At 42.0% G+C, this 23997-nt stretch overlaps 1 protein-coding gene across 1 annotated transcript in view; it reads left to right on the forward strand.

Annotated features, from left to right (window-relative positions):
• The window catches only part of LOC113091273 (uncharacterized), a 63296-nt gene that overhangs the window by 16505 nt on the left and 22794 nt on the right, over window positions 1-23997 (forward strand). Inside the window, exon 4 of the mRNA XM_026256681.1 lies at window positions 19235-19267. Coding sequence (XP_026112466.1) covers window positions 19235-19267 — 33 coding nt within the window. The remainder of the gene's footprint in view (window positions 1-19234; window positions 19268-23997) is intronic.

A 23997-nucleotide genomic window follows, 5' to 3' on the forward strand; every position in this document is an offset into this window, starting at 1 on the left:
AACATTTCTAATCTATGTTTATAAATAAAAAAATAATAAATATTCATTATTTTTTTATAAACTTCAATAAAGTCCAATATAGTAATAATTCAAAAACTATAATATCCTAAATACCATTCAATTTGATCTTATTTTAATAGTACTGACAACATATTTCTCAAGTTATCACACATTACTGAAAAATTAAAGAAGGGACACTATATTAGTTATCTATTTTCATGTTGTGCTAGTACTCACAGAAGGACTCATAATTTACTTGAAAAAAGGCAATTTATGTATTCACTTTTATTTTAACCGATTTAAAAGTGAAACTAAGGCAGAATCCTGTAGTCCGCTGATATGAAATAAAGTCACTTTAATATTCAAATCCAGTATCATGATAAACTTCTGATTTATATATCAACAGTTTATTTTCACAAGGCTGTTTTCATTTTTATTCACCAAGCAATTTTCTATGGACCCTTGCTGTCTTCTGTTCTAATAAAAAGCCTAGGCTATGACACTAGCTTCGACAGAATTGGCTATTGAACATAAACTGTTGAGAAATAAATTGGAAGTTGATCATTATACTGAATTTGAATATTTAGGTGACTTCATTTACCAACTGCTTTGTCTCTGAAAAGATCTTGAAGAATTTAGTATATTGTCCTGTGGCGCCATCGCGTGAACATTAGCAATGTGGCCTTCATTTCTGAACGAAATTATGAAAGGGGCAAATATTTATTGAATGATTACAAGTATTTAATGATTAGTTCATTGAAATACCCCCATTAAAATCTAATTTACTGATACTGTATCTTATTTCATGCTTTGAGAATTTCAATTTACATTTTTAAGCAGTGTTGAACGATTACTATGAAAGTTGCTAAATTTGTTTTTACAATTATAATACATAAACTATATCATGTTGAAAAAAGTACAACAGTTATTGTTTTCATAATTTTTAATATTGTCAATAGTTATTTTGTATTTTAATGAAAAAGGTTTGTATGGCAACAAAAGTTTTCATTACTAAAATTATACACAAATGTAAATAACGTCAACGATTTAATAAAATATAAATTAATTCTTGTTAGAGCAAAACTATAAAATTATAAATACATGAATACATACATACAAAAAAATAAATAAAAAAAGCAGCCAAGAGGAATGATTTTCAGTTTTTTATAGTTTACAATTGAAGACAGAAAGCAGCTGGTAAATGCAGTCTCTTTTAATATTCAATCCAGCATCAATACCCATTTTCGATTTATTTCTCAACAGTTTATGTTCACGTGGCTGTTTTCGTTTATATTCGCCAAAATAATCGTGTACTTGATTTTTACCGATCTACCGACGAAAAGCCAGAATCCTCTGAAGCTGGAGAGATCGATGTTATTTTCATCTAAGACAAAAAGATCACACAAGCACTCATTTTAACCTCTATAATATATTCTTCTAATTGTTTTGTGTTGATTCGCTGCACTGTTTTAATTTAAAAGGCTGTCGTGACTTTTTTCCTTCCAGTATTCATAAGCTGTATCGCGCTGTCAAATGATATTTCATTTTGCACACATACACAGCTCAAAAACACCTAAATTCTGCTCTTGTTGTGTTCTAATGGGTGGATTGTGTGCATTCACTGTGATATTTTATTTTTAAAAGCTCTTAAAAAATATTAAAATGCTTTTATTCTGAACTCGTATTGATAACTGGGTTTGCTGATGCAGTAGCGCTCATTTCTCTCTAATCTTTCTTTCGGTTCTTTGGCCAGAGACATAATTTATTAATGAGATCTAACCGGTAATAATAACATATGTTGGTTTAGCTTGTCAGTGTGATTGAAATGTGTATTTATTTGTCCGATCTCGCCCCGAAACACGTCTGTCATTTCATGTGACTTTTTTTTCCCTTCGCGATGTCAAATAATATTGAATTTTGCACACATACACAGCTCAAAAAGCCCTGGATTTTGCTCTTGTTGTGTTCTAATGGGTGGATTGTGTGCATTCTGAGTGGTATTTTATTTTTAGAAGCTCTTAAAATATATAAATGACTTTACCATGTTGTGCAGCGCCGAGCAATCGATGTGACGTTCAGCCTGACAGAGAAAATCTCACAAGCACATATAAACACTCATTTTCATGTGTATATATATATATATTCTTCTAATTGTTTTGTGCTGTTTCTCCGCAGCGTTTTAATGTAAAAGGCTGTAAACTCGCGGGCAGTTGGCTGCCGCAAATATATAATTTGATCACTTCAACAGTTCAGAAACATCTAAATTTAGCTCTTGTGTGTGTTCCAATGGGTGGATTGCGTGCAGTCGCCGTAATATTTTATTTTTAAAAGGTCTTAAACAAGAATGTATTCGCTTGTTGTGAGCTCCATGGTGACAATGCCTGAGCTGAGCAGGGCTGATTCTTCTCTCGTCTTTCTGACTGCTCTCTGCCCAGAAATAAATTATTAATGAGCGCTGATCCCTGTAACGATCAGATATGTTGGTTTAACTTGTCAGTTTGTGGGAAATTGTATTATTTACTTGTATTTTTAACCTATTTAAAAGTGAAACTTATCCAGACTCCTCCCTTCTCAATTTTTCTCAGACAATGTAAGTCTATGTAAGTCTATGGGAAATTTATTTTTACATTTAAAAATTAATAATAAAAAAAAACTTTAAGTCTGATCAGTCTGAAAATATACAGCATAAAGCACCCCCCTATGACGCAGGTGTCTGCCGAGTTTGGGGCTTGTGGCTTTAAAGCCCTAGGAGGAGATACATTTGGAAATTTAGTCTCAGAAAAATAATAAGAAGAAGAAGTTTAAATAGCCTAACAGTATGTTGGCTTGTTGCCAAGCCAACATAACTAGAATTAAAAGTTAGTTTGCCATGGGGCAAAAGAGCCACAGTACTTGTGTGCCCAACATTCTTGAGCTGCCCCGCTGCAAAAAATAAATAAAATAAATACACCTGCAACGGTCTTTTTCCATGGTCCCTTGCTGTTTTCTTTTCTAATAAAAAGTCTATGTTAATCATGTTAACAACATGCTAGCGACATGCTAGTCATGCTAGAAAAATGCTAGAAACATGCTAATCATGCTAGAAACATGTTACCAACATGCTAATCATGATAGAAAAATGCTAACAACATGCTAGTTGCATGCTAATCATGCTAGATACATGCTAGTGACATGCTAGCAACATGCTTATCATGTTAGAAACATGCTAGCAACATGGAAGAAACATGCTAATCATGTTAAAAACATACTAACAACATGCTAACAGCATGTTAAACATGCTAGAAACATGTTAGCGACATGCCAATCATGCTAGAAACATGTTAGCGACATGTTAATCATGTTAGAAACATGCTAGAAACATACTAGTAATGCTAAGATGTTAATCATGCTAACAACATGCTAGCGACATGTTAATCATGCTAGAAACATGCTAGAAACATGTTAATCATGCTAGAAACGTGTTAGCAACATGTTAATCATGTTAACAACATGTTAATCATGTTAACAACATGTTAGCGACATGCTAATCATGTTAGAAACATGCTAGAAACATGATAATCATGCTAGAAACATGCTAACAGCGTGTTAATGATGCTAGAAACATGCAAGCGACATGCAAATCATGATAGAAACATGCAGCAGTGAGAGGTGCAGGAGCAGTGAGAGGAGCAGGAGCAGTGAGATATGCAGTGAGAGGTGAGAGGTGAAGTGAGAGATGCAGTAAGAGGTGCAGTGAGAGGAGCAGGAGCAGTGAGAGGTGCAGGAGCGGTGAGAGGTGCGGGAGCAGTGAGAGGAGCAGGAGCAGTGAGAGGAGCAGTGAGAGGTGAGAGGTGCAGTGAGAGGAGCAGTGATAGGTGCAGGAGCAGTGAGAGGAGCAGTGAGAGGTGAGAGGTGCAGTGAGAGGAGCAGTGATAGGTGCAGGAGCAGTGAGAGGAGCAGTGAGAGGTGAGAGGTGCAGTGAGAGGAGCAGTGAGAGGTGCAGGAGCGGTGAGAGGAGCAGTGAGAGTTGAGAGGTGCAGTGAGAGAAGCGGTGAGAGGTGAGATGTGCAGTGAGAGAAGCAGTGAGAGGTGCAGGTGTAGTGAGAGGAGCAGTGAGAGATGCAGTGAGAGGTGCAGTGAGAGATGCAGTGAGAGGAGCGGTGAGAGGTGCAGGAGCAGTGAGAGGAGCAGTGAGAGGTGAGAGGTGCAGTGAAAGGAGCAGTGAGAGGTGCAGGAGTGGTGAGAGGAGCAGTGAGAGTTGAGAGGTGCAGTGAGTGGAGCTGTGAGAGGTGCAGGAGCAGTGAGAGGAGCAGTGAGAGGTGAGAGGTGCAGTGAGAGGAGCAGTGAGAGATGCAGTGAGAGATGCAGTGAGAGGAGCAGGAGCGGTGAGAGGCGCAGTGAGAGTTGAGAGGTGCAGTGAGAGGAGCAGTGAGAGGTGCAGGAGCGGTGAGAGGAGCAGTGAGAGGTGCAGTGAGAGGTGCAGGAGCAGTGAAAGATGCAGTGAGAGGAGCGGTGAGAGGTGCAGGAGCAGTGAGAGAAGCAGTGAGAGGTGAGAGGTGCAGTGAGAGGAGCAGGATCAGTAAGAGGAGCAGTGAGAGGTGAGGTGCAGTGAGAGGTGCAGGAGCAGTGAGAGGAGCACTGAGAGTTGAGAGGTGCGGTGAGAGGTGAAATTCATGCCACTATTGTTGACCATGTAATCAAGAACAGTCTTTCACTAAGAGAGGCTGGTGAAAGAGTGCAGCCCAATTTGAGGTGGTCAATGGTTGACTCCATTATATGCATCTGTGAACAAACCAACAGGTAAGTATTGCATTTTACATGGATTGTTTCTATTCTGACTTGACATGTCAATAAGGTCATACAGTACTGCATATGTAGAATTGTTTGTCCCTCTAAATAATGCAATGCCTTCCACTCTCTGGGTGAAGAGGAAAGCTCCTCAATAATGATCAAGATCTTGCCATTGTAGAAATGTTCGTTTCAAATAATGCAATAAAACTGCATTACTACTGTAATTTTGTGCTTTTTTAGTCCGGTTCTTGGAAATTTGGAACCGGTTTTCGATACCAAACCCTAATTGATACCCATCGTTTATTTTAGATAACGTTCTATCCCCGCGTTTAAACAAGTCACAGCTTTCAGACGCACTCAACACCACGAGTTGCGCGCACTCGTCATTCTTTAGCTCCACCCACATGATACGCCTCCATCCGCTCCTTTCTTTTTTCAGAAAGACTCGGAACAGCACATCTTTCTTTTATAAATATGATAAAACTAAAGACTTTTTGGAGATGTGAAGGATGCAATACTACTCTTTAGGTACTCAAGATTCACATGAGGCTGACAGAAACTGAGTGTTTCATCCCCCTTTAATAGAAAATCCCCTATGCTGTCAATATATTTGACATGACATGACATTTGATATTCATGGGATTTGAAGTTAGGTCATAGGCACGCAGCGTAAACATTTGTTGAGCCAGTAATTAAAAAAGTTTGTAGCTCAAATAAAACCAGTGGAACAGGTTAGTGTAGAGCCCTGAGACTTAACTTCAGAATTGAAGGGGAAACCTCATTGGTAGAATGCCCACCATCAACCTGTAACATGAATTACATTTAATAATTGTGAATTCAAACCCTAAAGCAGTTAACTCATGAACAAAAATATGTTTGTATTCATTAAAACACACAAATTCATGTTCAAAATCAGATGTTTTGATCATCAAAAGAACAAATTCAATGCATTGATTTTGAACAGAAGATTGAATATTCTAGAAGACTTCTCAGCCATATTGATATTTGGACCCCACAAGGGTAGACCAGTGTACAGTGGGGCTCGAAAGCTTGGGCACCCCTTGCAGAATCTGTGAAAATGTGAATAATTTTCAAAAACTAAGAGAGATCATATTAAATGCATGTTATTTTTTATTTAGTACTCTCCTGAGTAAGATATTGTACATAAAAGATGTTTACATTTGACAAAAAATTGCTTAAATTATTAAAATAACCCCATTAAAAAGTTTGGGAACCCTTGGTTCTTAATACTGTGTGCTATTACCTGGATCTACGACTGTCTTTCTGTTTTGTGATGGTTGTGCATGAGTCCCTTGTTTGTTCTGAACAGTTAAACTGAGAACTGTTCTTCAGAAAAATCTTCCAGCTCCTGCAGATTCTTCAGTTTTCCAGCATCTTTGCATATTTGAACCCTTTCCAGCAGTGGCTGTATGATTTTGAAATACATCAATTCACACTGAGGACAATTGAGGGACTCAATTCAAACTAGTTCATAGTATGTTTGATCATCAAAAGAACAAAATTCAATGCATTGATTTTGAACAGATGATTGAATATTCTAGAAGACTTCTCAGCAATATTGATATTTGGACCCCACAAGGGTAGCCCAGTGTATGTGTGTATAAACATGTGCTTACACTAATATATGACCAAGTGATGGAAGAAATCTGTCATTACCAAAAGAAACTAAGTAACATTAACCTGGAACACGATCACTGCAAGTGATGAAACAAATCCGTTTTTATCATAACCAAAAGAAACTCCAATTGAAAGGAATGTTTCTTATTACAATGACAAAATGAAAAGGAATTCTGAATTTCTAGAATTGATATTTGGACCCCCACAAGGGTAGACCAGTGTATGTGTATAAACATGTACTTATACATTAACATATGACCAAGTGATGAAACAAATCTGTCATTACCAAAAGAAACTCTAAACTAAAAGGAATGTTTCTTGTACAATGACAAAATGAAAAGGAATTCAGAATTTCAAGAAATTTATATTTGGACCCCACAAGGGTAGACCAGTGTATGTGTCTATATGACCATGTCATGGAAGAAATCGGTCATTACCAAAAGAAACTCTAAACTAAAAGGAATGTTTCTTATTACAATGACAAAATGAAAAGAAATTCAGAATTTATAGAATTGATATTTGGACCCCACAAAGGGTAGACCAGTGTATGTGTCTATAAACATGTACTTATACACTTACATATGACCAAGTGATGGAAGAAATCGCCTCAAGGTTACGTATGTAACCCTAGTTCCTTGAAGGAACGAGACGCTGCATCGGGCGCTTTGGGGAACGTCCCTGACGAGACCGACTCTGAATATCGTATGCAATCTGTCCATCGGAAAGGCGTGACGCATATCAAGGTCGTAGAATCTGACAAATGTAGAGGCCATGGACCACCCCGCAGTGTTGCAGATGTCCAAGAGGGACACACCTGCTGAGAAGGCCTTAGAGGCCGCCATACTCCGAGTAGAGTGAGCCTTTGCCCCCAAAGGAGGGGGAAGACCAGAGGACTCATAGGAGACGTTGATAGCCTCGACTATCCAACGACTTAGGGTCTGCTTGGTGGCAGGAGAACCCTTTTTAGTAGGACCGTAGCAAACAAGCAATTGGTCGGATTTTCTCCACAGGGCAGCTCTGTGGACTTATGCTCGCACTGGACACATACAATTTAGCTTTTCCTGGTCTGGCTCCTGAAAGGGAGGAGGACAAAAGGCCTGCAGTACGATAGGTTGTGGTGTAACAGAGGGAACCTTCGGAACATAACCCGCTCGAGGGCCATACTAGGGTCAAAGTCTAGGTAGGAAGGGGCCACTGAAAGGGCCTGAAGATCTCCAACTCTCTTTAGAGAGGTGATTGCCAGTAACAGGGCAGTTTTAAGTGTCAGATGTCTGTCTGAGATTTCTTGTATTGGCTCGAATGGAGCTTTACAAAGAGCCTCTAGAACCACAACCAAAACCTAGGGGGGAACACGGGATCATACTGGAGGTCTCAGCCTCAGTGCACCGCGGAGGAAACGTGTAACTAGGGGGTGTCTACCCACTGACTGATCATTGAAAGGGACATGGAAAGCAGCTATGGCTGCCACGTACACCTTTAAGGTGGAGTGGGATAACCCCGCAGAGAGCCTGACTTGTAGAAACTCCAGAACTGTACCAACTGGGCAGTTAACAGGGTCAAGCTGGCGGTCTCTGCACCATGAAGTAAAGAGTTTCCACTTCAGGGCGTACAGTTTCCTCGTAGAGGGAGCTCTGGATTGGAGGAGGGTCTCAACAACCTCGGTTGAGAGACCGGAAGCTATGAGCTGTGCTCCCTCAGGGGCCACACCCACAAATTCCACAACTCTGGGCAAGGGTGATTTATTTTGCCCTGCGCCTGAGAGAGCAGATCTGTCCTGATCGGAATCTCCCATGGAGAGCCGTCGAGGATAGAGATCAGATCTGCAAGCCATAATGGGCCCGACCAGAACGGGGCTACTAATAACAGACGGACCCCGTCCCGGCGTACTCTCTCCAGAACTCCCGGGAGCAGAACAATAGGGGGAAATGCGTACAGATGAAGCCTCGGCCAGGTCTGTACCATAGCGTCCAGTCCCAGAGGAGCTGGATGAACTAGAGAGAAACAGAGGGGACATTGCGATATCTCTTGAGTCGCAAAGAAGTCCAAAAACTCTCCATATCTACTTCACCACCTCGGGGTGAAGCCCCCCGGACCTCAGTCCCTGTCTCGACAGTATGTGAGCTCCCACAGTCAATCTCCCAGGAATATACACTGCTCCGAACAAGAGGAGTTTGTCCTGGGACCACAGAAGGATCTGGTGTTCCAGCTTGTACAAGGGGCGTGAATGCAGATCTCTCTGGTGACCGATATAAGAAATCGCCAATGTGTTGTTGGTACGCACCAACACATGGTGACCTCTCAGGTCTGGGAGGAAATATTTCAGTGCTCGATGCACAGCTAGCATCTCTAGACAACTGGTATGCCATGCCAGATGGCGACCGCCTCACAGACCACGGGCAGGGTGGCCACTCATGACTGCACCCCAACCGGTGAGGGACGCGTCTGTCGCTAGTGTTACACGGCGACAAGGAGCTTCCAGCACCGGGCTCTGATTCAAGAACCAAGGTTTCTTCCATATGTCTAAGGCACATAGGTGAGCATTTTGAACTTCAGTGACATTACTGAGAGGTTTAGATGACATAAGTCTAAGATCGGACACAACTCCCCATCCTTCTTTGGAACTATGAAATACCGGCTATAAAACCCGGACTCCCTGTCTAGAGGAGAGGCCACCTCGATGGCCTCCTTCCTTAAAAGGGTATTCATGTTTTGTTCCATAACCAGAGCCTACAGGGGGGCCGACTATTGTCGGTGTCGAAGTTATTGACCGTGTTTAAGCAATCGTTTGCTGTCTACGCCCAGAGGGCATCGTGTTTTATTTTGTTTTGTTGAATAAACGAGTGTCCCAGCAACAAGCCGACCCCTGCCTTCTTCCTTCCTATTGAGACTGTGTTGAACCTTGTTACAGTGGTGCCGAAACCCGGGAAGGAAGAAGAGCATCGCCGCCATGCAATCTCCGTCAGGTACGCCATTTGCGGACATCATCCAGTCGCTCGCCGGTCTTCACCAGGAACAACATCAACACATGCTGGGGATCAAGGAGGAGCAGGACAAACGCTTTGAGGCGCTCCTCCGGGCCCAGCATGAAGACCGCGAGCTATTCCGGAGCTGGGTAGACCGGGAGGCCCGGGCCACCCCTTCGTTTAAAGACCAGACATCTCCTCTGCCGCTCAACAAGATGGGGCCTCAGGATGATCCGGAGGCCTTCCTGGACCTGTTCGAAAAATCGGCAGAGGCTCGAGGGTGGCCCCCTGCGGACTGGCCCCTGCGGCTCATTCCCCTGCTGTCCGGGGAAGCGCAGGTGGCCGCTCACCAATTGCCAGTCCAAAACCTCCTGGCCTACCAGGACCTCAAGCGTGCCATCCTCCAGCGGGTCGGTCGGACTCCGGAGCAACATCGCCAGAGGTTCAGGACTCTAACCCTGGAAGAGTCTGGCCGGCCCTTCGTGATGGCACAGCAGCTCCGGGATTCCTGCCGCAAGTGGTTGATGGCCGACAGTAGCGACGTCGAGGACGTGATCGATCGTGTGGTACTGGAGCAGTTCGTGGCCAAGCTGCCAAGGAAGACAGCGCAGTGGGTCCAGTGCCACCGCCCGACGTCGCTGAACCAGGCCATCCAGCTGGCGGAAGACCAAATGGTGGCGTGTCCAGGGGTCGGCGACCCCTTACCATCTGCTTCTCTCTCTCCTTCTCTCTCCTCCCCTCCCCTCTCTCTCCCTAAATCTGTCCCTCTCCCCAGGTCCCGTGGGGGGCTTCCGTCGAAGCTAGCCCCGAGGTGGAGGACGAGTTACGGGGCTGAACCACCAGCAGGTCCCAGGGCTCCTCCCAGGGGTGGGACTTCTCCCATGGGATCCGTTCCCCAGGCCCCGGCCTCTCCGCTCTCTCCTCGTCAATCGCTTGACCTACTTCCTGCCGCCAGGGTGGCGGTAAAGTCTGGGCCGGCCTGTTGGCGTTGCGGGGACCCAGGGCATTTTATCGATAGGTGTCCGGTGATGGAAGTGGGGACGTTGATCCGGGTCCCCGACGCGCCAAAGGCTGCCCTCGATCAGGCTGGCTTATAACAAATACCAGTGAGTATCAGGGGGGGTACATATCAGGCTTTGGTGGATTCGGGATGTAACCAATCCTCCATCCATCAAAGCCTGATTCATCCGAAGGCACTGGATAGTAGCCGCATGGTTAGGGTTCGGTGTGTACACGGGGAAGTGGTGAATTACCCTATTTTGCCTGTGGATATTAAATTTAGGGGAGGAAAACATAGAGTAGAGGTGGCCGTTAATCCGCACCTCAGGCATCCGATAATTTTGGGTACGAATTGGCCCGCGTTTAATGAATTATTGGGGTATTTATGTTCGGATGGCTCTTGGGGGAAACAAGGGAGGGATGGAGTAGCGGTTGCGCAGGTGGGAGAGGCTGAACCGGAACCACCGGAACCTGTTGCAGGGGAACCGAGTGCTCCCGAGCGGAACATCCTCCCGGAGCGCGATGGTTTTCCCCTGGAACAGTCCCGCGATGAGACGCTGAAAAATGCTTTTGACCAGGTTCGCTCGATCGACGGACAGCTTCTCCTCCCTGACCAACCGCTCTCTTATCCTTACTTTTCAATTTTAAAAGATAGGTTGTATCGGGTGACCCAAGACGCCCAGACAAAGCAAGATACAACCCAGTTGTTGATACCTAGAAGCCGTCGGGAAATGCTTTTCCAGGCGGCTCATTGTAATCCAATGGCCGGGCATTTAGGGCAAGCGGCTACACTAAACCGTCTCATGGCCCGCTTCTTCTGGCCGGGCATTCACGAGAATGTGCGCAGGTGGTGCGCGGCTTGTCGTGAATGCCAGCTGGTGAATCCACCGGCCACCCCAAAAGCACCATTGTCCCCCCTTCCATTAATGCAGGTCCCCTTCGAACGAATTGGCATGGACCTCTTCGGGCCATTAGAGCGGTCAGCACGAGGACACCGCTTTGCATTAGTTCTTGTGGACTATGCAACGCGATATCCTGAGGCAGTGCCTCTCCGCTCTATTTCCGCGAAGAGTGTGGCGAGTGCACTGTTTCAATTAATCTCCCGGGTGGGGATCCCAAAGGAGATCCTCACCGATCAGGGCACGGCGTTTGTCACGTACTATTCGCGAGCTTTATGAATTATTGGGCATTAGATCGATTCGAACAAGCGTCTATCACCCACAAACAGACGGGCTGGTCGAGCGATTTAATCGCACATTAAAATCCATGATTCGTAAGTTCGTTCAGGAAGACGCCAAAAATTGGGATAGGTGGCTAGAACCCCTCTTGTTCGCTGTACGGGAGGTCCCGCAAGCCTCCACTGGGTTTTCCCCCTTCGAGCTTCTTTATGGGCGCCAGCCCCGCGGGGTCCTTGACGTCCTTAAAGAAACTTGGGAGGACGGACCTTCTGCTAGTAAAAACGAAATTCAATATGTCATGGACTTGAGAACAAAACTCCACACGTTGGGGCGGCTATCCATGGAGAATTTGTTGCAGGCTCAAGACAAACAGAGTCGGTTGTACAACAGGGGGGCTAGGCTACGTCAATTTGCACCGGGAGATAAAGTGCTTGTATAACTCCCTACCTCTAGTTCAAAGTTACTCGCGAAGTGGCAAGGACCCTTTGAGGTCACACGGCGGGTTGGGGATCTTAACTATGAGGTAGCTCGAACGGATAGGGGCGGGGCACATCAAATATACCACCTCTACCTATTAAAAAAATGGTCTGAGGTGGAATCTGTGTTGCTGGCGACGGTAGTGAGTGGGGAGGAGGATCTCGGTCCAGAAGTGAGTTCAAAATCCCAATCTCTCGCTCTGGCCCCTGGAGGAGACCACCTCTCACCATCGCAGCTCACTGATATCAAGTCCATTCAAGCAGCCTTTGCTGATGTGTTCTCGCCCCTGCCTGGTCGAATGGATCTCATTCAGCACCATGTTGAGACCGAGCCGGGCGTGGTAGTTCGCAGCCGGCCATATAGATTACCTGAACATAAAAAAAGGTGGTTCAAGGGGAGTTAGAGGCAATGCTAGAGATGGGAGTAATAGAAGAATCCAACAGTGACTGGGCGAGCCCGATAGTCTTAGTACCTAAAACAGACGGCTCCGTGGTGTTCTGTGTGGATTATAGGAAGGTGAATGCTGTGTCAAAATTTGACGCATATCCAATGCCCCGGGTGGACGAATTGCTTGATTGGCTAGGCTCGGCTCGCTTTTACTCGACGCTGGACTTAACTAAAGGTTATTGGCAGATCCCCTTGTCTCCCATGACCAAAGAAAAAACAGCTTTCACCACGCCGTTCGGTTTACACCAATTTGTCACTCTTCCGTTCGGGCTATTCGGGGCTCCAGCTACAGTGGGGATTGGCAGCGACATATGCAGCATTTGCGAGCGGTCCTGAAGACGCTGAGGAGGGCTGGGCTCACGGCTAATCCGAGGAAGTGTGCAATTGGGCGGGTGCAAGTAAGATATCTGGGTTTCCACTTGGGTCATGGACAGGTGCGTCCCCAAATTGATAAGACGGCAGCAGTTGCAACGTGTCCAAGGCCTAAGACCAAAAAGGAGGTTAGACAGTTCCTGGGGCTGGCAGGGTATTATAGAAGGTTTGTACCTAATTTCTCGGATACTGCTAGCCCGCTGACTGATTTAACTAAAAAGGAGGCACCAGATACAGTCCAGTGGATCAGTCGGAAGCTCTCTAAGAGAGAGACGATGTACAGCACCATAGAAAAAGAATGTCTGGTGATCAGGTGGGCTGTTCTTACCCTCCGTTATTACCTCCTGGGGCGGGGGTTCACCCTCTGTTCGGACCACGCTCCTCTGCAGTGGCTCCACCGCATGAAAGATACCAACGCGCGGATCACCCGGTGGTATCTCGCTTTACAACCGTTTAAATTTTAGGTGATCCACATGCCGGGTGTACAGATGGCTGTGGCTGACTTCCTCTCCAGGAGGGGGGGGGGGGGGGGGGGGCGGGGCTGCAGGCCGGACGGCTCCCCGGCCTGAGTCGGGCGGTGGGGGTATGTGGCGAGGGGGCGTGGTTTAGCGGAATCCGCAACGGGAGAGAGACGGAGGGAGCAGAGCGAGGCGTAAGTAGGTCAAATGCAATTAACGAACACGTGTGTTTGATTGCAGTAATTGGCGTGGAGAGACCGGATATAAGCCGAGTCACCGCAGAGAGAAGGAGAGAGAGACACGCTGGGACCTCGTTCTGCACTAGGGAAAGCTACAACAGTGCTTTGAAGTTATTGAAGTTATTGACCGTGTTTAAGCAGTCGTTTGCTGTCTACGCCCAGAGGGCATCGTGTTTTATTTTGTTTTGTTGAATAATAAAGTGTCCCAGCAACAAGCCGACCCCTGCCTTCTTCCTTCCTATTGAGACTGTGTTGAACCTTGTTACACTAACTAATGTACCAAGGGAATCAGTCTCTTGAGACTGATCTCTGGTGTAAGAAGCCCCCGAAGGGGAGGCGAGCATCTCAGCTCCGCTCCGCTCACGGGCGGAAATAACTGAGAGTAGTGCTCGCTGGAAGCCGCTGCACCCTGAAACTCTGGCAGGGATGGCAAACCCACCTCCCGAGGGCACTGAGGTGAGAAGGGCACCGTATAATGAGGTGGACACCGCTCTACCCCAGTAGGGGCCGCCCTCTGTAGTCGTGACCGAAATGCGTCATGACTTCTTGGCCGTGGACCTCCCAGCGTGAAGTACTCCAATTCGGATTCGGATTAGGCTGAGAAGTCAGTGGCCCAGAGCGTTGCTTCAGCCTCTGGTCCTGTTCCTTAAGCGGGGAACACGGGCGGCAATGCTCTGTTTGTACGCGGAGGGGGCTGCTCCCGCCCAGCAGTCCCTCCAGTACATCTGACTTCATGAGTCAAATAACTCTCATTATATTCCTCAGAATTTAATGAAATCAAATAATCAGACAAGTGAATACGGTCTGGATTGTGATACAATACACATTGAAGTGATATATTAAACTTCTCGAAGTTAGATAACAGTCATTAGATTCCTCAGAATCCAATGCAATCCAACAATCAGACAAGTAAACACGGTCTAGATAGTGATAAAGTACACATTGTAGTGATATATTGACTTCTCAAAGTCATATTCCTCAGAATTTAAAATAATCAAACAATCAGACAAGTAAACACGTTCTAGATTGCAATAAAGTACACATTGAAGTGATAGAACTAACTCCTGCTTATTAAATGGAGTTTAAATTACCAGACACGTGGTCGGGTATGGAAAAATCCACATCGAAACTGAAAATGATGTAATACACACGTTGCCTCGACAGCGCGCAAATAGCTTAGTAACAAAAACAATATTAATCCCCTCGGAGATTAAATAGCTGCTCATTAACGCAGCCCATATAATGTTAGGCATAACACTGTTTGTTTTATACTGTGCTTATGCGAAAGCAGAACCGGCATCGCGAGGAACGCTGGCGAAGGCTCACTTCTCGAAGAAAGCCCTCCGGGATCAAAGTGTCTGCATTGGCAATCGTTCACTCAGCGTGCTTCGATCCCAGGCAAGCCACGCACAAACTGTGTGTATCCCCACTCGTAATGTAGCGAGGGCAGGGAGGAACACACAATCTATAACGTAGCTTGGAATCGCCCTTAATATGTTTGGTCTTTGCTTTTACTTTTGGCATATTGAGCTGTTTTAGCGATCTTTTAATGGCTAAGGGACAGACAACAATAAATAGGACCAACGGGACAGACTTTTGACATGCACACACAGAGCGCTTGATGACAGACGCGAAGCTGAAGCCAGCTGCACGGCACATGCTTTTATAGCTTCCTGGTCGCTACGTCATCCCCGCCTGTGACGTCAAGCCTTTCCGATGGACAGATTGCATACGATATTCAGAGTCGGTCTCGTCAGGGACGTTCCCCAAAGAGCTCGACGCAGCTCGAGTTCCTGAAAAGGAACTGTCATTACCAAAAGAAACTCAAATTAAAAATGGAATATTTCTTATTAAAATGACCACATGAAAAATAATTCAGAATTTCCAGAATTGATATTTGGACCCCACAAGGGTAGACCAGTTTATGTGTGTATAAACATGTACTTATACACTTAACATATGAGCAAGTGATGGAAGAAATCTGTCATTACCAAAAGAAACTAAGTAACTTTAACCTGGAACACGATCGCTGCTTCCCACTTGAATGGTGAAAGTGTATTGGCATGTTCACCAAACAAGGAGACTCACCTTCAGAATTGAAGGGGAAACTCATTGGTGTCTTGTACCCTTGTGTTGGAACTTTCCACCAGTTCCTTGTTGTTGTTTTCATCAACCTAAAACATGGGTTACAGTCAAATATTTAATCATTGCTCAAGCAACCAATCGTTGTCCAACTCTGCTAGGAAAGTAAGTACCTATTGTAATATTACAATGGAAAAGATGACAACAAAATTTTAAGTAACATTTTTTTTATCCCACACGTTGTAACATAGTATACCTTACCCTCCAAGGCCAATCACTCCTGCCATAATCATATGTGAGGTCATCTCATCTCTCTATGATTTGTAAAGCAAAAATGACTAAATGTGGCTTTCCATCTGCAACAATTTTTTTCACCCGGCAGTTAGGATTAACATGGTCATCATTGACCAGCCTCCCCAATGATCCATTTTCCACAGCAGCATAAATGCTGAAGGAAGCCAAAAACATGCTAAATACAAATAATTTACAGGACTTTAATAATTGACTAAAGAAATACAGTTCTTTATTTAAAAAAAAAAATAAACAGATCTTTCCAGTGGAATTCAGTAAGAACCCGTCCTAAAACACAATTCAAAATTGAATGGATTTCAGGGTTATAATGGGAATTGTATTGGTTTTACTGTAAACTATAATGGTTTCTATTTGATGGATTCTGTTAGTAGGATGTAATATGGCAGATGGCAACCAATAGAATAACATTAATACCTATTTGAATAATAATAATAAAAAAATTGTAATGGTTTAATGTAAACTGTAAAAATGTCAGCTTTTTTGTAGCAGGGTAATGATACTCATACTGTTCTGCATATTATTGACATTATTGAGCTGAAGCATGACTTTGCAAATTTAAAATCGCAAATCAATCGCAATATCTGTCAAAAAAAAAATTGGAATTAGATATTTTCCCCATATCGCACAACCCTACTGCTGATAGTGAGCTATGATGTCAGATCGCTCTTTCAATAGGAAAAAATATCCCACCTTTAAAAGTGAATCATATTAACAGTACAAAACTGGTCAGCGAACTATGAGGGCAAAAAAACAAAACAGAAACAAAATAATCGTTCATTAATCGTAATCGAGGTAAAATGTTCAGTTAATCAAGGTTTTGATTTAAGGCCATAATTGTCCAGCCCTAACATAGACCAATTAAAGAACTGTGTTGGTGTTCCCCTTACACACTGTTTATACATAATTGTTCAATTGGATACATAATATGGTTGATAACGAGTTCTCTTTTTTTCCCCCAGAGTTTTGAAAAAGTGAACTTGATGCATGTATGCTATTGAAAAAGTAACCTGTTTGAATGCTGACTAGATTCTTACCACCATTTTTTGCCATGCCAGTAGAAGTCAAACATAAAAACTGCCTGTGGTGGATAATACTTCTTCCTCCTAGCTTCAGATTCAGCAGAGTCTATCAATTCTCCTCTATACTACACAACAAAATCCCCTTTTTGAAATGGGGACAGGGCAAACACACCACGAACTATCAACATAAAATCCATAAAGATATCACATCTGATGTAGCAAGAATTCAAGTGCACTGTGTAACCACTGTTATTTTGACAGTGAAGGCAATCTAAATTCATTGTACAAAAATATACATAAATAATCCAGAACTGGGCTGAATCAAATATTTTGTAAAACATTTCATGTTAAACTTGCCTTTATTGGATTTATGTGTCGTGCCTCCAAAAAACATGTGTTGTCAGTGGCACTATGCACATGTTGCAGTGCTACAGCTTCCGGTTTTAGTCGCAACCTCTTCATAGTGACTTCCTCCTGTGCTAAATAATTTAATTGCACTATTTAGGCTATAACGAATTGTTAACAAAATTACATTTGATAGACCAAAAAACATAATTTGTGAACATTTTATTATATTAGAAACATATCCAACATTAACTCTGTCAGACCAAATGAGATATTCCAGGAACTTGCAACTCCATTGTGTATACATACAAGTTTCTCACTGCGAGTTGCCCATTTTACAAGAATAAAAATACTTTTACAGAGAGGTAAAATTACTCAAAATAATACAAAAAGATATAATAATAATAATAAAAAATAATATTTTGTCATTCAACTATTCAATTTGGCTACTACTTGAACTGTACTTACCTTGTGCATCTGCAGTGCCAAAGCAATTACTTCTGTTGACAAAGAACTTGTTAAATATGATTTTTGTGCAGTTGAACCATTTAATCTGATGTGACCCACAGAATGACCATCCTTAAATCACCAATTTTCTTTCTTAAACCTTTTTTGTTTTTCTGTACAACTGTTTAAAGACCTCTGCAATAATCAGAATCATCAGGGATTGACATTAATGCTTGTCCACTTGTCCAGAAGAAACAAAAAAAAAACCTATATTTTTATATTGGTTACTCTAAAGGGTTGATCACTTATCCAAACCAGGTATTTTTACTAATTAAATTGAAATAATTGTTATGAATTCTTGTAAATGCTATTTTATTTTGATGTGTAGATTTTAATGTGTAAATAAAGCTGGCAAAATTTAGGTTTAATTTATTTTAGTCAAGTCACCTTCATTTATATAGCGCTTTAAACAAAATACATTGCGTCAAAGCAACTGAACAACATTCATTAGGAAAACAGTGTGTCAATAATGCAAAATGATAGTTAAAGGCAGTTCATCATTGAATTCAGTTATGTCATCTCTGTTCAGTTTAAATAGTGTCTGTGCATTAATTTGCAATCAAGTCAATGATATCGCTGTAGATGAAGTGACCCCAACTAAGCAAGCCAGAGGCAACAGCGGCGAGGAACCGAAACTCCATCGGTGACAGAATGGAGAAAAAAACCTTGGGAGAAACCAGGCTCAGTTAGCTCTAGCTGAGCTAGCAGTGTAATTACTGCAGGCTGACTGCTGGGCCGCAGCTAGTCCTATCTACTTTCTATAACAAACTACGGAAGTCACTGCAAAGGGGGCAGTACTGAGCAAAATATTAGCACACTTAAAAACACTTTTCTATTCTAATAATTTCTATTCATACTAATCATAATCTTTGTGGGGTCCAGCAAAATGGCCCCACACCATTTTTGGGACCCCACACCGTGAGTGTGCTGTCAGGTTGCGGTCCCCACGAAGTAATAAAAACAAGCACACACACACTCACACACACACAAACGTACGCGCGCACAGAGACTAAGTGAGATTAAATGAGTGGGAAACAGTTTTACAGCAAGTTTACTCAACTAAGAAGTTGAAATCAAATCACTTCCAGTTGGAAGTGGATGTTCTTTTTAAGTCTGAATTTTGAAATGGATTGTGGGTAACAAAATGCTTTCTCTGACTGTAATCATAGCATTATGCAAGCATGATTAACATGATTAGCATGTCTTTAGCACTTTCTTAGCATGATGCTAGCATATTTTAAAATATTGCTAGTCTGTTAAAGGCATGGTTCAAATGAATTTTATATTTATAATATTGTTTTCACAATTATTAGAAGCCAAAATCATGGTGAAGATATTTGATTAATCACACTTGATTAATCACACTGCACTGTGTGTTTGTTTGTGTTTATTTACTGACTGAATGTGACTCTCTTCTTGATTTTGCAGCCCCCACCAGGACCAGGCAAACCTTCCTACAATGTAAGTCACTAATACAAGCAGAATAACTTTAAAGGGGTCATATGATGTGATTTTTCCTTTCTCTTTGGAGTGTTACAAATTTTTGGTGCATAAAGAAGATCTGTAAAGAAGATCTGTAAAGTAGCAAAGACTAAAGTCTCAAATCCAAAGAGATATTCTTTATAAAAGTTAAGACTCTGACACGCCCCCTAAAACACCTCGTTTAAACACTCCCCCACATGTCCCACAACACAGTTGCCAGTAAATAGCTGTTTTCAGATTTACATGAAACTCAGAACACATATCAGTATTAATGATAGCTAGACAATGGAAAAAGCTTTTAAAAGGGTGTGGAAAACGCACTCTATAGCGCCACCTTTTGTCAAAAGTGGGGGGGGTTAGTTTTAGCTACAGACACCAAACTCGGTACGTATATTGTTTTTATCAAGACGGACAACCTTCTAATTCACAGTCATCAGCTATGACCAACAGGAAGTCGGCTATTTTGATTTAAATATGGATTTTTTTTTTTTTTTTATTGAGCTGTGATTAATGCATACTCCTCAGAGGAAAAGTTCACTATACTCAACAAACTTTGTCTACATGTTGCAAAAACATTGAGGAACTTAACGGTTTTGTCGTGGTGATTTTTTGAAATGACAGTAAAAAGGGAATCATTAATTGTCTTGTATTTTTACATTGCAGCTTCCAAACACTTAAAAGCATTTTTTCATACAGAGATCAAATCATTCTGAGGACATATGCATAGTTTCATGACTTTACAACTCAAATAAAAAACTGTCAGACATCTCAACTCACTCTGTCCCTCTGTTTGAGGAATGTATGTGTGCTGACTGAGTGTGTGTGTGTGTGTGTGTGTGTGTGTGTGTGTGAGAGTGGGGGATGGGCATGAGCTGAGTGGCAGACACAATGAGAGAGAGAAAGAGAGAGAGAGAGAGAGAGAGAGAGAGAGAGAGACTTAAACATCTCTTTAATCACCAGAAAAAAAACTGTATTTAAATTTTTTTTTTTTTTTTTTTTTATGTTGTTGCTAATTGTGCTGTTTTTATTACAGCTTAAGAAATCTCTTAGGCCTTATCCTTTTCTGACAGTTTCAGGAATTAAAAAAAAAATCTAAAAATACTTATTTGTGCTGCAAATAATAATTTCAAACTCATTTGATACTGACCTCTGACACCCTGTGACCTGACATTTATTTGAATTTACATAATATCATGGATGTAAAAGTAAAACTGTTCAGCTCACAGATGAAGACTAAGCTGTAATGCAAGCAAAACTATTTCACAAATGCTTATAGGTCAATGAAATCATAACAAAACACTTTAATTATTTAAGGATTTGGTAACACTTTAAAATAATGTCTCATTTGTTAACATAAGTAATGCATTGGCAACACTTCATAATAGCTGCACTCATTAGCTAAGCATTAGTAAATAGTCAGTTCATGCTTTATACAGCCTTCTCCCAAAATTAATAGTCATTAGTAAGCATTTTATAAATACAGCTATAATTAAATTGTTCATGGTTTATATGCACATTTATTTTGAGGAGATTAAAGGCTGTAATCTTCCTAAAAAATGTAAAAAAAAACAAACAAACAAAAAAACAAACAAACAAGCACAGAACTCAGAAATATTTATTTCAAGATGCAATAAAAGAACACTGTACACTTGAATTTTTAAATATATATTGTAATAATAATAATAATAATAATAATAATAATAATAATCCATTTTATTTAAGGCGCCTTTCAAACCACTCAAGGTCACCGTACAACAAGTAACAACAGTAACAATATTAAAACAGAAAATAACAGCAAATAACAATGTCAATAAAAAACATCAATAATATTAGAATAGCACAACGTATTGTGGAATACTATATTAAGACTTTATATATAGGCTTTATGAACAGATATGTTTTGAGAGATTCTTGAAGGACTAGCATCACCTCCTCTTGTACGACGGTTTGAGGAATATATCCTCCAGATAGTACCGCCGCTTCCTATATGCAGAGTATGCAGTCTTCGTAGGGCACCAACTCCCAGAGTGGGCACCATACCAGTTGCTCAAAAAAAACAAAAAAAACATGCACCATTCTCCCATCCGCGCTCGCGACCGCTCGCACCTCATGTTTGCGGATTAATGTTTGTAATTGATGGATGGACATCTATGCCCGGGTAAAGGACATCAGCAATCCGGCACAGAGAAAAAAAAAATAAAGAAAGTAAAAAACAAAACAAAAACAGGCATAAAGTTGGCTTGACATTGGACATTCGAGAGTCTCAAATTTAGGGACCGTCTCTAAAGTTACATGTGATATTGTTATGCACTTTTCTAACGTCAGTAGCATTTGAAGAGAATGACTTACAGTCATAAAAAACAACTGTAATTGTTCATCTAGGTGACAGCTATAATGCACAATTAAATTGAATGTTTGATATTTATTAAAACAAACTGTAAGTCATATGTAAATTATGCTACTTTTTCACATGGGCTCAAACGCAAATTTGAAGCTCAATAGCATTTGAGGAAAAAGACTTGCAGTCATAAAATAATTGTAATGTGTTCATTTAAGTGTCAGCTACGATGCACACCTTATACATTTTTTTATATATATTAAAATAAAATGTTACTAAAGTTATATATATTGTTCTGTGTATGTGATTTCAAAGTCTAGATGGGTCGGATTAACCCTTTAACTGCCGTACCCCTTAAACTTGATTGCCAGAGGGTTACTGTAAATGCTTATGCCCGCTGGGCACAGTTTTCCCGATGCCACCGGGGTGGCGTTGCACTGATGGCTTGAGCCCGCCATCGCTGCTTGCAGCTATATTTTTAGGGCTCAAGCCTGGAGGGCGAGAGCCCTATTGTTTTCCTTAGGATTATTTGTGCGAGGACCCTATTGGAATTGCTCCGTTTATTAGGGCCCGAGCACTGCAGTGCGAGGACCCTATTGGAATTGCTCCGTTTATTCTTCTTCTTCTTCTTCTTCTTCTTCTTCTTCTCTGTCATGAGTCGCATTTTTGAGGGCCTAAACATGCTCCAAAACTCACGAAACTTTGCACACACATCAGGACTGGCGAAAATTTACATCTGATATAGGTTTCAGAAGTGGGTGTGGCAAAATGGCTCGATAGCGTCACCTGTTAAATTTCAACGGAGTGCGCCTCGAGCTGTGTTTCACGTACATTCATGAAAATCGGTACACACATGTAACACACCATTACCTACAAAAAAGTCGTCTCTTGGTACAAAATCCAAAACCCAACAGGATGTAAGTTATTTTGAATTTCCTGTATGATTTTTGTGCAGTTTTTTCCATTTCCATGCCTCGTACTTTGACAAACTCCTCCTACAGTTTTAATCGGATTATCTTAAAATTTGGTGAGGGTCATCATAAGACCTTTGTGATGTTAAATTGCGAAGGTTTTGAGTTTTCGTCAAGGGGTGTGTCCCTGGCGGCCTGACAAAGTTTGATGTTTCGCCGTGAAACAGGAAGTTGCTGTAACTCAGGCTTGCAATGTCCGATCTTCCCCAAACTTCACACATGTGATAGGTGTTCTGTCCTGAACAAACACCCATGTCCAAATTCAGTTATAGTCATAGCGCCACCTGCTGGTAACAGGAAGTGACATGGTTAACACTGTTACAGACTCCTAGGAACATATAAAAAAGTGTAAACAAGTGTTAAATAGGCTGGCAACATACTAGATATATACTAATACATGCTAGCAACACTTAGCTTAGTGCTAAAGCATGCTAATAATGTAGTGAAAAAGGAAGTTGCTGTAACTCAGGCAAGCAATGTCCAATTTTCCCCAAACTTCACACGTGTGATAGGTGTTCTGTTCTGAACAAACACCCATGACCACATTTCGTTATAGTCATAGCGCCACCTGCTGGTAACAGGACATGGTTAACACTGTTAACCATGTCCTGTCCTGACTCTAGCTTCGATATTTGACCAATATTTTGATAAAACATTGTTGCAGTGACAGATGTTTAGTGATTTATGTCAGGAGTGCAAAATATTAAATCCGTATTATGCCACATTCTGAATAGAAATTCACCACTCACTCATATTCAGTCACGTCAGCAGCGGTTTATTTGTGTTATAAATACACATAGACTCACTGAACAGCGTCAATAAGGATTTTTAGACCAAAGATGCATATCTGCGGAGATATATGGATATATTTACTGATGTTTACTTCATATTTCTTCAGACAGAATCGTCATTTCTATTCATTTTCTACGGATTTACGCGATCAGATGATAAACAGCCTCTCCCAGCGATCTGTGTGTGCGTGCAGTACTCACAGCTCGTGCGGTGTGAGACTCAGACTCTGATTGGGTCTTCCCAACGTCAATCTTAGAGTGTCATATCTGGACACCGCCCCATAGTGTCACATGCTTCCTGCACACTTCCTGGTAGTTATCTGGCCAAAACAACACTGAAACACCTCTGTACACACAAAATATCAGAATAATAAACCCGCGATTACGATAGTAAAGCTTGGTATGAGAATTTCTTGAGATCTGGGGCATTTTTATAAAAAAAATCGAAAATGTACATCGGAAATGCTAACTTGTGCAGCGATGAAAAAGGCTACAAATAACATATTTTTACAACAGTAAACGACCAAATTCCACCCCTGATCGCTAAATGAAGTTATTATAAACACTCGATCGGGGTTTAAAGTGAGTTTTGAGTAAAAGTGTACTAAT

This window comes from Carassius auratus, unplaced genomic scaffold, assembly GCF_003368295.1.
Source record: "Carassius auratus strain Wakin unplaced genomic scaffold, ASM336829v1 scaf_tig00214178, whole genome shotgun sequence".
NCBI classification, from domain to species: Eukaryota; Metazoa; Chordata; class Actinopteri; order Cypriniformes; family Cyprinidae; genus Carassius; species Carassius auratus.